Source organism: Bufo gargarizans, chromosome 4, assembly GCF_014858855.1.
Source record: "Bufo gargarizans isolate SCDJY-AF-19 chromosome 4, ASM1485885v1, whole genome shotgun sequence".
Lineage (NCBI taxonomy): Eukaryota > Metazoa > Chordata > Amphibia > Anura > Bufonidae > Bufo > Bufo gargarizans.
This window is the reverse complement of record NC_058083.1, coordinates 36,716,262-36,733,994: the sequence shown is the minus strand read 5'-3', so window position 1 is coordinate 36,733,994 and position 17,733 is coordinate 36,716,262. Positions and strand designations below refer to the sequence as shown.

At 45.4% G+C, this 17,733-nt stretch overlaps 1 protein-coding gene across 2 annotated transcripts in view; it reads right to left on the bottom strand.

Annotated features, from left to right (window-relative positions):
- The window catches only part of LOC122935953 (cytochrome P450 2K6-like), a 213,291-nt gene that overhangs the window by 162,170 nt on the left and 33,388 nt on the right, over positions 1 to 17,733 (bottom strand). For both annotated transcript variants that reach the window (XM_044291918.1, XM_044291919.1), the window contains one exon: positions 5,990 to 6,139. In XM_044291918.1, coding sequence (XP_044147853.1) covers positions 5,990 to 6,139 — 150 coding nt within the window. The remainder of the gene's footprint in view (positions 1 to 5,989; positions 6,140 to 17,733) is intronic.

Below are 17,733 nucleotides of genomic sequence, written 5' to 3'. Positions count from 1 at the left end.
TTCCCTATTAGAGACACTGAGCTGGGGTAGTTGGTGTAAATGAAAATTTTACAAATTAAACTGTTTAGCCAGGTGGACAGTCATATGAACCAGAGAAACCGTCAATGACCACCCAAATCAAAGTCCAGCCATGGCAAATCAGTGATGAAGTCCATCACAATATGTTGCCACACAGAATATGGCACAGGCAAAGGAACATGAAGACCCGAAGGTCTTTGTCAGGAAAAATTGTTTTGTGCATATTTACACAGGCTACCAAAATTTTAGGTTCCATAATGTCTATACATTTTAAATTTATATCCCTAAGTGAGAATGTGTTTCTTTTTTGCAGCTGCCCACAGAGGAGGTGTGTGGTGGAGAGAACATGAGTGTCAGTAAAGTGAAGATGATGATAATTATTCACGGTGGCGTTGGTTCAATTCTAGTTCTCCTTTTTGCTGTGCAAGGTGATTAGAGGGTGCACCTTTGCTGCCCAGGTACCATTGGCGGATCCAGGGGGGGGGGCAACGGGGCAATTGCCACCCCCGAGAATTCCCCCCCCCCCCCGCGACGAGTCTCACACTCACACTGACACTGACAATACTAGTGGCGCGGCGCAGCGCAGGTTGCTTCACCGCGACGGGTCTCACAGTACTCAGTCTCACACTGACAATATCAGTAGTAGCGCAGAGCAGGTTGCGCATGCGCAGCAGGCAGGAAGTCTGACTCTGGCCGGAGCAGCAGTTGCGGGCGGCACTGTCTGCACTCTGCATCTGCAGTGAGTGTACTGTTGTAAACCTAGGTTAACTTCACTGACTCACTTCGTCAGGCAAGCGGCAGCACCTCCTGCTCCTCCGACTCCTCCTGCTTCATTAATAAAGTGGGAGGAGCTTGCGAGTGACACAGTGGGTGACGTCACGTGCGTGCCTGCTATGCTCTGCGTCAACGGCCAGCCGCTGCTCCTTCCGCCAGTTTATTCTAGTAGTGACTGTGAGGACTGAGGAGTCAGTCACTTGAATGAGAGAGAGTCCAATCCAGACTGTGAGACTTTACTTGATAGTCTTGAGTAAATTAGAAGACAGTGACAGACTAGTACCGGCAGCATTAGTAAGTAGTGAAGTGATGAGTCATGAGTATTATATTATGTGTGTAAAAAATTTAATAATTCAAAAGGGTCAGTCAGTCAGCGTCAGTGAAATGAAAAGCCTTAGGGTACTTTCACACTAGCGTTAGTGTGATCCAGCAGACAGTTCCGTCGTCGGAGCTGCCTGCCGGATCCGCCGATCAGTGTGACAACTGACAGCATTTGTAGACAGATCCGGTCGCGGATCCGTCTACAAATGCATTGCAAGAACGGATCCGTCTGTCCGCTTGTCATGTGGATGGACGGATCCGTCGGCTCTTGTTACTGGCACGTGATGGGGGGGCTCTTGTTACTGGCACGTGATGGGGGGGCTCTTGTTACTGGCACGTGATGGGGGGGCTCTTGTTACTGGCACGTGATGGGGGGGCTCTTGTTACTGGCACGTGATGGGGGGGCTCTTGTTACTGGCACGTGATGGGAGGGGCTCTTGTTACTGGCACGTGATGGGGGGGCTCTTGTTACTGGCACGTGATGGGGGGGCTCTTGTTACTGGCACGTGATGGGGGGGCTCTTGTTACTGGCACGTGATGGGGGGGCTCTTGTTACTGGCACGTGATGGGGGGCACTTGTTATTGGTGGGCACTATAGGGGCATCTACTGAGGCCACAAAGAAGGGGTATTTTATATGGGGGGCTCTGTACAGTAGCATTTTATACTGGGAAACATTATGGTGGGTACTATGGGGAAGGGGGGAGAGGAGTACTTTGGAGTCATCTACGGGGGGCACTAAGAAGGGGTATTTTATACTTGCAAATTATGGGGGACACTGAGGGCATCTACTGGGGCACTATATATGGTGCATTTTATACTGGCACATTATGGGGGCACTAGGAGGAAGGGGGGAGAGGAGCACTATGGGGGCATTTACTGGGGGCACTATATAGGGGGCATTTTTTGCACTGTCACATTATAAGGGGAATTATTTCTACTGAGGGGGCATTATGGTGGGCTTTATTACTCCCCCATGGTATGACCCCCTAGTAGCAGCACCAGCCTCTCCCTGCTCTGCTATCCCTCTGCCCCTTCTCCAAATCCTTATTATGAAATCTTTCTCATTAGGATGAAACAGAACATCAGCTCCGCCGAGCCCCCGGACAAGTGTGGAAGTGGCGTCCGAGATCCCCAAGGGCCAAGCCAAGTAATTGTAAGTTTTCATGTGAAATATGTTTGTTATACACATATACAGTCATGTGAAAAAATTAGGACACCCTTTGAAAGCATGTGGTTTTTTGTAACATTTTTAATAAAAGGTTATTTCATCTCCGTTTCAACAATACAGAGAGATTAAAGTAATCCGACTAAACAAAGAAAACTGAAGAAAAGTCTTTTCAAGATCTTCTGTAAATGTCATTCTACAAAAATGCCTATTCTAACTGAGGAAAAAGATAGGACACCCTTGCCCCTAATAGCGAGTGTTACCTCCTTTGGCTGAAATAACTGCAGTGAGACGGTTCTTGTAGCCATCTACCAGTCTTCGACATCGGTCTGAGGAACTTTTACCCCACTCCTCAATGCAGAACTTTTTCAGCTGTGAGATGTTTGAGGGGTTTCTTGCACGTACAGCCCTTTTCAAGTCACCCCACAGCATCTCAATGGGATTCAAATCTGGACTTTGACTTGGCCATTCCAGGACTCTCCATTTCTTCTTTTTCAGCCAATCTTTGGTTGATTTACTAGTATGTTTTGGGTCATTGTCATGTTGCATGGTCCAGTTCCGCTTCAGCTTTAATTTTCTAACTGATGGTCTCACATGTTCTTCAAGCACCTTCTGATACACAGTAGAATTCATCGTGGATTCTATGATGGTGAGCTGACCAGGTCCTGCTGCAGCAAAGCAGCCCCAAACCATGACACTTCCACCTCCATGCTTCACAGTTGGTATGAGGTTCTTTTCTTGGAATGCTGTGTTTGGTTTACGCCAAAAATGTCCTCTGCTGTTGTGTTCAAATAATTCAATTTTGGACTCATCTGTCCAAAGAACATTATTCCAGAAGTCCTGGTCTTTGTCAACTTTATCTCTGGCAAATGTCAGTCTGGCCTCGATGTTTCTCTTGGAAAGCAAAGGTTTCCTCCTTGCACACCTCCCATGCAAGTTAAACTTGTACAGTCTCTTTCTGATTGTAGAGGCATGTACTTCTACATCAACAGTAGCCAGAGCCTGCTGTAGTTCTCGAGATGACACTTTAGGGTTTTTGGAGACCTCTTTTAGCATCTTGCGGTCTGCTCTTGGGGTGAACTTGCTGGGGCGACCAGTCCTGGGCATGTTGGCAGTTGTTTTGAAAGCCCTCCACTTGTAGACTATCTTCCGGACAGTGGAATGGCTGATTTCAAAATCTTTTGAGATCTTTTTAAATCCCTTCCCAGACTCATAGGCTGCTACAATCTTTTTTCTGAAGTCCTCTGACAGCTCTTTTGCTCTCACCATGGTGCTCACTCTCACTTCAACAGTCAGGAGCACACCAAACTAAATGTCTGAGGTTTAAATAGGGCAAGCCTCATTCAACATGCAGAGAAACGATCTACTAATTATGTGCACCTGGTGTGATATACCTGTGTGAGATCTGAGCCAATTTAAGAGGGAATACATGTGAGGGTGTCCTATCTTTTTCCTCAGTTAGAATAGGCATTTTTGTAGAATGACATTTACAGAAGATCTGGAAAAGACTTTTTTTCAGTTTTCTTTGTTTAGTTGGATTACTTTAATCTCTCTGTATTGTTGAAACGGAGATGAAATAACCTTTTATTAAAAATGTTACAAAAAACCACATGCTTTCAAAGGGTGTCCTAATTTTTTCACATGACTGTAGCATACACTGTGCCACACAATGTACAGTATAACGCTACACTGTGCCCCACAATGTACAGTATAACGCTACACTGTGTAGTCTGTTCTATAAGCACCCTTGTTCTGTGGCGGCAGACAGAAAATAATCTGGAAGTGCCCCTCCCGAGACCAGGCTCTGGATCCGCCACTGCCAGGTACATACCCAGGTGAAGGTCCATTCCCTATTGGAAAACAGGGTGCTAGTGATGTTGGCTATTGTGAGGTGCAAGACAAGAAACTGTTAGGAAAAAGCAATAAGGTAGCTGGTTGTAGTTCAACAATAAAACAATTATTTTACTGAAGAAATAAGACAGTTAAGGATAACCAAAATAAAGTACATGTACAGTTCTTAAATGCTGCACACTTTATTGAGGCTGGCTTATACAGTAGGGTTGATCCCTGGAGCTTCCTGAGGCACTTCTGGATATAACAAGGCTTAAAGTCCCAATTCAGCTGAGGGGTGCAATTCTCTCAAAACTTTTGTATACAATGCCCACTGTAGGGTGTAGACCTTTAACAGACATTTAATTGGTCTCACAGGTATGACTGGTAGCCTGAGGCTCTTTAAACCCAACCAAATCTGTGGAGTTGAGAGGCCATAGACGAACGTTATCTTCAAAGGATTATTCCATGCACAATTTATCTTTAGGTGGCTACTTTACAGTGTATCTTCTAAAGGGGTTGTCCAGGCGGTTAATATTGATTACCTATCCTCAGAATAGGTCATCAATATCAGATTGGCAGGGGTCCAACACCCAGCACCCCCGACGATCAGCCGTCTGAGGAGATGGCACGCACAGTGCGCACATGCCTTCTCCTATCTCTTTTCCTGTTCACCGCTGCTATACCAGCCGCTACTGATGCAGACTTCAGATTACTGGGGAGGAAGAAGAAAGGTTCTGACATGACCCTGAAAGGAAGTGGGGTGAATGGTTTGCCCTGCTTGGCTCCTAGGCTGACAGACAGCCTGGATGAGACAATTGGTGCTTCAGCAGGGAGGTACCCTAGCAGAACGCTATTCTGTGCCGTGAATGAGGGTGGTTTGGTCTTACTGTGTCAGAAAAATGATCAGAGTCATGCACAGTGAAAAATCTATCAGGGACAGTCAGGAATCAATCGAGCTTATTGCCAGGGAAAGTCTAGGATTTCAAAGAAAAATTGTGTGTGTTGTGTACAATAGAGAAAAGCAGGGTAGCTGACAGACAGGGAGAGAGGAGACAGGACCTGTGGCTGACCGTGTCTGCTATCACGAGTGCTGGTGCACCTCAAAAGCAGCGTGTAGCAGTACATGCGCGAGCTCCTACTCCTAGGAACAAAATATGATTTTCCTGAGAGCCCAACAAAATTCAACGTCAAGAAATCACCTGAGAGACAAGACAGCTGAGTGACCAGCATAAATATAGCTTTAGAGACACTGCTGCATGGTGAGGTACTACGGCTCAGACACCTATCATCTATACCACCACTAGGCCAGATAAAGCTCAAGTCTGAACCTTACAGTAGACATCTATACCCACAAGTGCCAATATATAGTCATCCAACCTGCCACTATAACCCCTCAACTAGTGCCAGAAACTGCACTCTGAACTTGCTGCTACTTGATGTACTGCATATTATGTCTTGTTCTAAGTAAAAATAGAGTTATTCATTTACTTCTGGCCTAAGTCTTCAAACTACATTTCCACTGCACTGATCCCCAGGGAGCAACACTATGAAGGAGTATAGAGTAACACAACATCTCATCAGGGTCACTACTATTGCCGTCTTCTGCACCGGCTTCTCAGGGGCTCGCTGCATCCACAATTAGTGGGACAATAGACATTTTCCCTCCAACTAACTAAAGAATTTTCAAAGATCCTGTCTCCTCTCCACTTTTTCAGAGCAAACATCCCTGTGCTTTAGTTTAGCTATTGAAGCAGGGTTGTTGACCCTATTTATTATGTGATTTATCAATAAAAAAAAATAATTATTTTTCATTTTTAATAATTTTTATCAGGAATTTGTGAATATCTGAACTGGAAAATATAATCAGCATACTATACCTTTAAAAGTTGCAAAGTATTTTATTACAGTGGTGCATTCCTCAGCAACCTTTTCTTCTAGGCTACTTTTTCCCATGCCAAAATCCCTTAATGTGGTTATTGTAAATCTTCTCATAGTTTTCCAATTTTCTCCTTGTGAAAGAGTAAGTCCTGCAACATTAAAATATCGGTATTTTAAAATGCACCGAATACAATTATTCTACAACAGCATTTCCAAAAAAGTTGGGGCTCTGTGTAAAATGTGAATGAATGTAATAAAAAAAAAGAAGGAAATAATTGGCAAATCTTATAGAACCATATTTTATTCACAATAGATTGTAGAAAAAAAGAATAAAATAAAAGGATTTAGAACTACATGGCAGCAAAACATCTCAAAAAAGTTGGGACAGGGTCAACATAAGGCTGGAAAAGTAAGTGCTACTAATAAAAAAAAGCTGGAGGAGCAATTACATGACTAGGTATAAATAGAACATGTTAGAGAGGCAGAGTCTCTCAGAAGCAAAGATGGGCAGAGGTTCGCCAATCTGGGTCTATGAGATTGACAAATCATTGCATTCTGTGAATATTTACACTTATTTACATTTTACACAGCGGCCCAACTATTTCGGAATTGTGGGTGTAAAAGGGTTTTCTTGGATTTCGCAAATGTTAGCATATCCTCAGGAATGGGGCAAGCTCTCTTGTTGGTGAAGGCATGGGATCCTAAATAAGTTTGTTCCCTGAATTCTGTATGATAGTTGTTGGATAAACAACATCAGAAAACATTTTCTGTCACCCCCCACCTGCCCTCACCAATCTCTTTTCTAACACATCAACCACATTTCCTTCCACCTCCATCCACACATGTACAGCACAGTGCTCCATGCAGGCTTCACAGGCTATCCTACCATATATCTTCAGTGCCGTCCACTGGCTCCTGCTCCTCCCCTTTGTTCCATGCTTTACTTACCACAGTGCCAGACAGAGCCACTCATAGAGACAAGCCGCTATGCCTGCGTAAACTTAAAACCCAGGGCTCGAGTACCTGCGGGAACGGCGTTCCTGCACTGTTTTCATAGCAGGAACGCGGTTCCCTTTCAGGGCCGCCCGTCTTTAACGTCGGGCAAAAGGACCAGGAAGCGGTGAAGGCTTTGTACTCACCGCTTCCTGATCCTCTGTAGGTAACCCTTGAAGTTAAAATATACCATCAAATTGGAGAAAACTCCTATCCAATGGTATATTTTAAATCCGAGGCATTCCCATGGTGATGGGGACGCTGCATCATTGGTGAGTAGTGCACCCTCCCCCCACCCTTCCCAGTATTAAAATCATTGGTGGGCAGTGCGCCCTCCCCCCGCCCTTCCCAGTATTAAAATCATTGGTGGGCAGGGTGCCCTTCCCCCTACCCCCATCATTGGTGGCAGCGGCAGTTGTCCCAGCAGTGTAATGCTGGGGCTCTGATAGGTTACCATGGCAGCCAGGACGCTACTAAAGTCCTTTCTCCCAAAGCCAGTTACTCTGCAGCAATATACTTACATGCACAGTGGCCGCCCGGTTGCTCCTTCTTCTTGTAACTCACAGGTCTGTGCGGCGCATTGCTATAAGCATAGGGTGCACTGCCCACCTATGATTTTAATACAGGGGAGGGGGGGAAGAGGGTGTACTGCCCACCAATGATTTTAATACCGGGGAGGGCACACTGGGGGCTGATGGAGAGGCACGGGGGAATGATGGAGAGGGTACTGGGGCAGGTGAGAGGCACTGGGGGCTGATGGAGAGGCACTGGCGGCTGATGGAGAGGCACTGGGGGCTGGTGAGATGCACTGGGGACTGGTAAGAGGCACTGGGGGCTGATGGGGAGGCACTGGGGGCTGATGGAGAGGCACTGGGGGCTGATGGAGAGGCACTGGGGGCTGGTGAGAAGAACTGGGGCTGGTAAGTGGCACTGGGGCTGGTGAGATGAACTGGGGGCTGATGGAGAGGCACTGGGGGCTGGTGAGAGGAACTGGGGCTGGTTAGAGGCACTGGGGGCTGGTGAGAGGCACTGGGGGCTGATGGAGAGGCACTGGGGGCTGGTGAGAGGCACTGGGGGCTGATGGAGAGGCTAATGGTGTCACCACCAGTTCTGTGAGAAGCTCTGGCAGGCGTTCTTCTCTACCTCTTGTATGATGTTCTTTGTTTTGGTTTCACTTTCTCATCTCCTTTCCTTCTGCCAGGTGTCACTTATTTAGACATAATCATCTTCCTTTATATTCCCTCCCATACTACCTCACTTTGCAGTTTATACTACTTCCTGGATGAAGTGTTCACTGCTGGAGGCTGCGTCTGCTGTTTGCTCAGATAAGTCCTTTACTTTATTGTGTTTGCTTGCTGGCTTGATTCTAGGTGACCCTGACTCCCTCTGTATTAAGTGCAGGGAGTCGGGGGTCGTAACCCCTCACAATTATAGGGTTTTCAGGTATGTGGGCATGCAATCGTCTACCATCGAGACCCTTGTATGTGCATAGCAGTCAGGGAGAGCTCTTAGGGTTTTATAGGGCTCACCTATAAGCTCCTTAGTTTGGGATCAAGCCAGTTGTTCGTTTATTTATTAGTTCCAGCTATCTGCAAATCTCATCCATGACATTATAAACCGCCATAACCGTATTAAGCATGGATCGGGTTTCAGCCTTGATTGACCGCATGCAAGGTCTTTCGCTGGAGGTAGCAGATCTCCGTAAAACTGTGTCTCATTTTCAGGTGACCGGTTCTGCTGGCGTTCATGGAGTTTGTTCTGAGCATAAGATCTCGCTTCCGGATACGTTCTCCGGGGGTAGTGCTAATTTTGTTCGCTTTAGAGAGGCTTGAAAACTCAATTTTCGCCTACTTCCCCATTCCCCTGGTGATGAGGAGCAGAGGGTGGGAATCATCATCTCGCTGCTCAGGGATAACGCTCAGTCTTGGGCCTTCTCGCTGCCGGTGGGGGCACGGCCCTTCCGATCGGTGGATGACTTTTTTGTAGCCCTGGGACAGATATATGATGACCCGGATTGTATTGCTCTGGCTGAATCTAAACTGCATTTTTTTATGCCAGGGTAAGCAGTCCGCAGAGATATACTTTTCTGAATTTTGGAGATGGGCAGCTGATACTGGTTGGAATGATGCTGCACTCCGAAGTCAATTTTGCCATGGTCTTTCGGAAAGATTGAAAGATGCATTCGCTTTTCATGAGAGACCAGCATCCTTAGAGTCAGCCATGTCTCTAGCTGTTCATATTAACAGGTGTCTTAGACTGTGGGGCAGTAGGGCTGTCTCATTCAGTGTGCAGGGGTCTCAGTCTCTCTCAATCCCGTCTGATGAGGGGACTATGCAGCTGGGTTTGTTTGCCTCTGATAGTAGAGGATTTAGCTCTCAGAGGAGGGTTTGTTTCTGCTGTGGGGGTATAAATCATTTAGCTAATGTTTGCCCCTCTAGGAGATTCATGAAGTTTTCTGAGGGTAATAAAAACAAAACAAAAAAAAACCCTCTAAAAACTTTCCATTTGCTACTATTGGCAAGGTTGATGCGGAAATTGAAGGTTTGCTGTTTGCTTGTAGTTCCCGTTTTCAAGAACATTGTTTGTGAGATTTTTGTAGATACTGGAGCAGCTGTCAATCTCATTGATAATCAATTTGCAACAACGCATGGTTTCCAGGTATGCACTTTGGAAAACTATATACCTGTTTTTTCCATCGATTCCGCTCCACTTCCCCAAAGATCGTTAATAGGCATAGTTCACAATATCCGTTTGACTGTGGGGGACGCTCATGTTGAGGATATGTAATGTTTTGTCTTAAACTGATTACCTACTCCTCTAGTGTTGGGGCTACCCTGGCTCACTAAACATAATCCCACCATTGATTGGCAAGCAAGGCAAATAAATGGTTGGAGTGAGTTTTGCCGAGAGAATTGCCTCACGGCATCTCTTTCAGAGGGTTCTACCAAGACTGTGCCATCTTTTCTCTCTGAATTTTTTGATGTGTTTTCCGAGAGTGGTGTCCAGGAGCTGCCCGCTCACCGGGAGTACGACTGCCCTATTAATCTCATCCCAGGCGCCAAGCTGACAAAATCACGTCTATACAATCTCTCCCAACCTGAAAGGGTCGCTATGCGTACTTATATCTCTGAGAGCCTGAGAAAGGGACACATCCGACCCTCATAGTCACCTGTTGCCGCTGGGTTTTTTTTTTGCTAAGAAAAAAGATGCTTCTTTAAGATCTTGTCTGGATTTCAGGGAGCTGAACCATATCATGATTCGTGACCCATATCCGCTTCCTCCGATCCCGGACCTGTTTAAACAGATTGTTGGGGCTAAAGTTTTTTCTAAGTTGGATTTAAAAGGGGCATACAACCTAGTCAGGGTCAGGCAAGGGGACGAATAGAAGACGGCCTTCAATACCCCTGAGTGTCATTTCAAAAATTTGGTTATGCCCTTTGGTTTGATGAATGCTCCAGCCATCTTCCAACATTTTGTGAACAGCATTTTTTATCATTTAATGGGAAAATTTGTACTGGTGTATCTAGATGACATTTAGATTTTTTCTCCTGATTTTAAGACTCATCGGGACCACCTATGTCAGGTCTTGCTGATTTTGCGGGAGAATAAATTGTGCGCTAAACTGGAAAAATGTGTGTTTGCGGTTCCGGAGATTCAATTTCTTGGTTTTTTTCTCTCCGCTTCTGGTTTTCGGATGGACCCTGAGAAGGTCCGCGCTGTGTTTGATTGGGAACTTTCTCAGAATCAGAAACCGCTGATGCGGTTTTTGGGTTTTGCCAATTATTACAGAAAGTTCATTTTGAATTATTCCTCTGTTGTTAAGCCACTCACTGATATGACTAAAAAAGGAGTGGATTTTTTCTCAAGGAAACTATCATCTGCAGAGAGAAATTACGATGTAGGAGATAGGGAGTTGTTGGCCATCAAATTAGCTTTTGAGGAATGGCGCCATTGGTTAGAGGGAGCCAGACACCCTATTACCGTTTTTACCGACCATAAGAATCTGGCCTACTTGGAATCGGCCAAGCGTCTGAACCCAAGACAGGCCAGATAGTCTTTGTTCTTTTCTAGGTTATTTTCGGCCCTAGGGTTAAAAATGTGAAGGCGGATGCCCTGTGACGTTGTTCTTCGGGAGGGGGGAACTTTGAAGGCCCTGGTCCCATTTTGGCTAAAGGGGTGGTCGTCTCTGCTCTTTATCCTGATTTGAAGGCAGAGGTTCAGCCAGCCCAGGCAGAGGCTTCTGATCTTTGTCTTCCTGGGAGGTTGTTTGTGCCTCTCGCTTTACGACACAAGGTTTTTAAGGAGCACCACGATACTGTCCTTGCTGGGCACCCGGGGAGCAGAGCCACAGTGGATTTCATTGCTCGGAGATTCTGGTGGCCAGCTCTTTGTAAGATGGTTAAGGGTTTTGTGGCAGCCTGTGAGACCTGTGCTCGTGCCAAGGTCCCTCATTCACGGCCATCGGGTTCTCTCCTCCCCTTACCCATTCTTTCCCGTCCTTGGATGCATATTGTCCATGGACTTCATTACGGACCTGCCTCGTTCCTCGGGGAAGACTGTGATTCTGGTGGTAGTGGACCATTTTAGCAAAATGGCACATTTCATTCCCTTTCCTGGGTTACCCAATACTAAGACGCAGGCGCAAGCGTTTGTTGATCATATTGTTAAATTGCATTGCATCCCTTCAGACATCATTTCTGATAGGGGCACGCAATTTGTTTCCAGATTCTGGAAGGCCTTCTGTTCTCACTTGGGGGTTCGGTTGTCGTTCTCTTCTGCTTTTCACCCGCAGTCAAATGGTCAGACCGATCGTGTCAATCAGAATCTGGAGACATATCTGCGCTGTTTTGTGGCGGAGAATCAGGAGGATTGGTATTCTTTTTTGTCCCTTGCTGAGTTTGCTTTAAATAACCGTCGCCAGGAGTCCTCTGATAAGTCACCATTTTTTGGTGCATATAGGTTTTATCCGCAGTTTGGAACATTCTCTGGAGAGTGGTCTTCTGGTTTACCTGATGAGGAGAGATTTTTCTCGTCTTTGTCATTTATTTGGCAAAAGATTCAGGGTAATCTGAAGAGGATGAGTGAGCGATATAAGCGTGTGGCGGATAAGAGACATGTGCCTGGTCCGGACCTGAATGTGGGTGATCTGGTGTGGTTGTCTACAAAGAATATCAAACTGAAGGTTCCCTCCTGGAAGTTGGGTCCTAAGTTTATTGGGCATTACAAGATCTTGTCCGTCATCAATCCCGTTGCCTTCCGTCTTGATCTTCCTCAGACTTGGAAGATCCATAATGTTTTTCACAATTCCCTATTAAAACCTTATGTCCAACCCACTGTACCCTCCTCTTTGCCTCCGCCTCCGATTATTGTTGATGGTAATCTTGAATTTCAGGTCTCTAGGATTGTAGATTCTCGCATTATCCGCGGTTCTTTTCAGTATCTCATTCATTGGGAGGGTTATGGTCCTGAGGAGAGGATGTGGGTCTCAGTGGCGGACATTAAGGCCACTCGTCTCATCAGGGCTTTCCATAGGTCAAATCCTGAGAAGGTGGGCTCTGAGTGAACGGAGTCCACCCGTAGAGGGAGGGGTACTGTCACTGTCAGTTCTGTGAGGAGCCTCTGGCAGACGTTCTTCTCTACCTCTTGCATGATGTTCTTTGTTTTGGTTTCACTTTCTTATCTCCTTTCCTTCTGCCAGGTGTCACTTATTTAGACATAATCGTCTTCCTTTATATTCCCTCCCATACTGCCTCACTTTGCGGTTTATACTACTTCCTGGATGAAGTGTTCACTGCTGGAGGCTGCGTCTGCTGTTTACTCAGATAAGTCCTTTACTTTATTGTATTTGCTTGCTGGATTGATTCTAGGTGACCCTGACTCCCTCCGTATTAAGTGCAGGGAGCCGGTGATCGTGTCCCCTCGCAATTATAGGGTTTTCAGGTGTCACACAGGCTTAGGTAAGTGGGCAGGCAATCGTTTACCATCGAGACCCTTGTATGTACATAGCAGTCAGGGAGTGCTCTTAGGGTTTTATAGGGCTCACCTATAAGCTCCTTAGTTTGGTATCAAGTCAGTCGCTCATTTATTTATTAGTTCCAGCTATCTGCAAATCTCATCCATGACAACTGGCGGCTGCTATGAGGCTACTGACGTCTGCTATGAGGCTACTGGGGGCTGCTATAAGGCTACTGGGGGCTGCTAAAAGGCTATTGGGGGCTGCTATGAGGCATGGGGCTCTTATCTGAGGTATGATTGGGGGTCATTCATATTGAGGTCTGAGCTGAGGTGTGATTTGAGGTCTTATTGAGGTCTTATTAACATTGGGAATCTTACTGGGTCTGTTAGCTGAGGTCTGATTCACATTGGGGGTCTGATTGGTGGTCTGAGAGTTGTGTTGGATGGCACTCCTCTTTTCTTTGGTACGGTGCTCAATGGTAGTAGGAGTAATATGGTAAATGGCCTGACCTGAGGTATAATGAAAAATATTTTTTTCCGGAGCAGCTTGCAGAAAAAGGCCTCATAGTCTCCCACACTCCTACTGCCAGGCCAAGCCAGCCAGCACCCCTGAGGCCAAGCCAGCCAGCACCCCTGAGGCCAAGCCTGCCAGCACCCCTGAGGCCAAGCCTGCCAGCACCCCTGAGGTCAAGCCTGCCAGCATCCCTGAGTCTTCAGAACTGTAAGTAAATTATATATAAGGGGAGCTTATAATATGAAAGAGATAAATTATGTCTGAACAGACATATAGCGCAAATTCAAGTTTTTGTTTACGTTTTATGTTGCACTGAATTTTCTGCGAAATATATACAGTACAGACCAAAAGTTTGGACACACCTTCTCATTCAAAGAGTTTTCTTTATTTTCATGACTATGAAAATTGTAGATTCACACTGAAGGCATCAAAACTATGAATTAACACATGTGGAATTATATACATAACAAAAAAGTGTGAAACAACTGAAAATATGTCATATTCTAGGTTCTTCAAAGTAGCCACCTTTTGCTTTGATTACTGATTTGCACACTCTTGGCATTCTCTTGATGAGCTTCAAGAGGTAGTCACCTGAAATGGTCTTCCAACAGTCTTGAAGGAGTTCCCAGAGATGCTTAGCACTTGTTGGCCCTTTTGCCTTCACTCTGCGGTCCAGCTCACCCCAAACCATCTCGATTGGGTTCAGGTCTGGTGACTGTGGAGGCCAGGTCATCTGGCGCAGCACCCCATCACTCTCCTTCATGGTCAAATAGCCCTTACACAGCCTGGAGGTGTGTTTGGGGTCATTGTCCTGTTGAAAAATAAATGATGGTCCAACTAAACGCAAACCGGATGGAATAGCATGCCGCTGCAAGATGCTGTGGTAGCCATGCTGGTTCATTATGCCTTCAATTTTGAATAAATCCTCAACAGTGTCACCAGCAAAGTACCCCCACACCATCACACCTCCTCCTCCATGCTTCACGGTGGGAACCAGGCATGTAGAGTACATCCGTTCACCTTTTCTGCGTCGCACAAAGACACGGTGGTTGGAACCAAAGATCTCAAATTTGGACTCATCAGACCAAAGCACAGATTTCCACTGGTCAAATGTCCATTCCTTGTGTTCTTTAGCCACAAACAAGTCTCTTCTGCTTGTTGCCTGTCCTTAGCAGTGGTTTCCTAGCAGATATTCTACCATGAAGGCCTGATTCACACAGTCTCCTCTTAACAGTTGTTCTAGAGATGTGTCTGCTGCTAGAACTCTGTGTGGTATTGACCTGGTCTCTAATCTGAGCTGTTGTTAACCTGCAATTTCTGAGGCTGGTGACTCGGATGAACTTATCCTCCACAGCAGAGATGACTCTTGGTCTTCCTTTCCTGGGGCGGTCCGCATGTGAGCCAGTTTCTTTGTAGCGCTTGATGGTTTTTGTGACTGCACTTGGGAACACTTTCAAAGTTTTCCCAATCTTTCGGACTGACTGACCTTCATTTCTTAAAGTAATGATGGCCACTCGTTTTTCTTTACTTTGCTGTTTTTTTCTTGCCATAATACAAATTCTAACAGTCTATTCATTAGGACTATCAGCTGTGTATCCACCTGACTTCTCCACAACGCAACTGATGGTCCCAACCCCATTTATAAGGCAAGAAATCCCACTTATTAAACCTGACAGGGCACACCTGTGAAGTGAAAACCATTTCAGGTGACTACCTCTTAAAGCTCATCAAGAGAATGCCAAGAGTGTGCAAAGTAGTAATCAAAGCAAAAGGTGGCTACTTTGAAGAACCTAGAATATGACATATTTCCAGTTTTTTCACACTTTTTTGTTATGTATATAACTCCACATGTGTTAATTCATAGTTTTGATGCCTTCAGTGTGAATCTTCAATTTTCATAGTCATGAAAATAAAGAAAACTCTTTGAATGAGAAGGTGTGTCCAAACTTTCGGTCTGTACTGTATATATATGTATATATATATATATATTTTTTTATTTTTTTTTGGGGGGGGGGGTCGGGTGGCAGTGGATCTTGGGTGAGTTCCCACACTTTTTTCAGGACTTGACTCCTGTTAAAACCCCTTAAAGACTGGGTCAGTTTTCATGTTGTTGCTTTTTTTCCCCACCTTCCAAAATCCGTAGCTTTTATACTTTTACATTCATATAACCATATGAGAGCATATATTTTGTGGGGCAAGTTAATTTTTTTAATGGCATCATTTTCCAAATTATTTACTGAAATAGGCATTTACTTGTGCACATAAAATAACATGTTATCTTCTTCTGCTTACTACAATTACGGCAATACCAATTTTATTTTCTTTCAATCACCGTATTCTGATACCCTTAAGGTTTTTTTTTGGTCTACAGATATTTAACAGCTTATTTTTTTTGTCGGTTAAGGCTACTTTTACACTAGTGTTTTTGCTGGATCCGGCAGGGTTCAGCAAAAACACTTCCGTTACTGATAATACAACCATCAGAATCCGTTATGAACGGATCCGATTGTATTATCTTTAACATACCCAAGACAGATCCGTCATGAAAGTCAATGGGGGATGGATCCGTTTTTTATTGTGTCAGAGAAAACGGATCCGTCCCCACTGACTTGCATTGTGGGTCATGATGGATCCATCTTGCTCCACATCCCAGGACTGAAACAAAACTGCAGCATGCTGCAGTTTGCTCTCCAGTATGAGAATGCAACCAAACACAACGGAATGCATTTTGGAGCATTCTGTTCAGTTACGTTTTATTCCCATTGACAATGAATGGGGACAAAATGGAAGCATTTCATTACGGTATTGAGACCCTATGACGGCTCTCAATACCGGAAAATAGAAATGCTAGTGTGAAAATAGCCTAACTTAAATATGGTATGGCTTTTCTGTTATAAGGGTGCATTCACATCACCGTTTAGTGTTCCGTTTTTCTGATGCATGCAGTACTTTTATTTCCATCTAAATAAAACAGACCTCAGACGGAAATGTCTCGAATGGATGACGGATGACAACTCTCCCTGCACTAAGTACGCTGGAAAATGGCATAATCAAAGATGGCTGAGGCAGGGGCGTTTTTTACACAAGGTATGACCCTGGGCAAAATTTTAAGTGGGGCCCCAAATCCTGAAATATTGGACTAGCAGTTTGACAGCACTTTGTAGGCACGGACAGCGGTTGCAACCACAGCAGCTGATGGTAGAATGCCACATTATATCTCTTTGGGTATGTTCACAGAGTATTTTCTGTGTTTAAAAAAAGCTAATGCAGAATCGCATCAGTTTTTTTTTGGATGTGTTTTTTTCTGACTAATTTTAGAAAACACTTTTTGATGCAGTTTTGGCGTGGATTTTTATTCATTCCCATTGTCGATGGGAATTGTGGACACGGACTACATGTTATGAATGGCCTGGGCACTTCTGTTTTTCCATGGTGTAGTTTATAAAACCACAAGCTGCAAAAAAAGGTGTTGTCCCATCCGGGCCCCTGAAGTGAAGGGAGAGCACAGTGTGCATGCAAGGTCATCCTCCATTATGCTATGAGTGTTCTGATAATAGCTGATCACTGGCTCTGCTATATTTAGAAATTCTATAGCAGTGAATGGAGATAATGCTGCGCATGCACACGGTTATGGGGGACCTGTGGATGACTGTTATGGGGGAACTGTGGTGGACACACTGCTATGCAGGATCTGTGGTTGACACACTGTCATGGGGGATCTGTGGAGGACCCTGTTAAGGGGTATCTGGCTGTGGTACGGCCACAATGTGTGACATAGTTCTCGATCTATACTACAACGCGCCCCCCCATTAGCAATGCGGACCACCTAAACAATGTTGTCTTTATTAGTTTACCTAGAGCCCTCTATGGCCCAGACAGTCATGTGGTAATTGAACACAGCACGGCCACGTCACAAGCACCACACGAGCATGCCGTTTGGTTGTGCCCTGCAGTCACACGGAGCCCACAGGACACAAAGAGCTCACACAGAGACACAGGGGGCACAGGGAAAACTCAGGAGGGGGCACAGGGAAAACAGAGAGCTGATACTGGGAACTAACAGGTCAGTGACCATTAGTACTTGAGGGTGGTGCATCCCTGTGCCCCCTCCTCCACAGACACAGCTGCATGCTTCTTACTAGATGGACTTACCAGGTGCTTTAATAGGAGGGTCCTGGGAGCTCCTGCAGTCCGGCAGCTGAGGTCAGAGCCTGTGGGTCAGATGCAGCAGAAGGCCCAGTCATCCCAGTCTGACGTTTGGGCCTTGCAGCCTAGAACAAG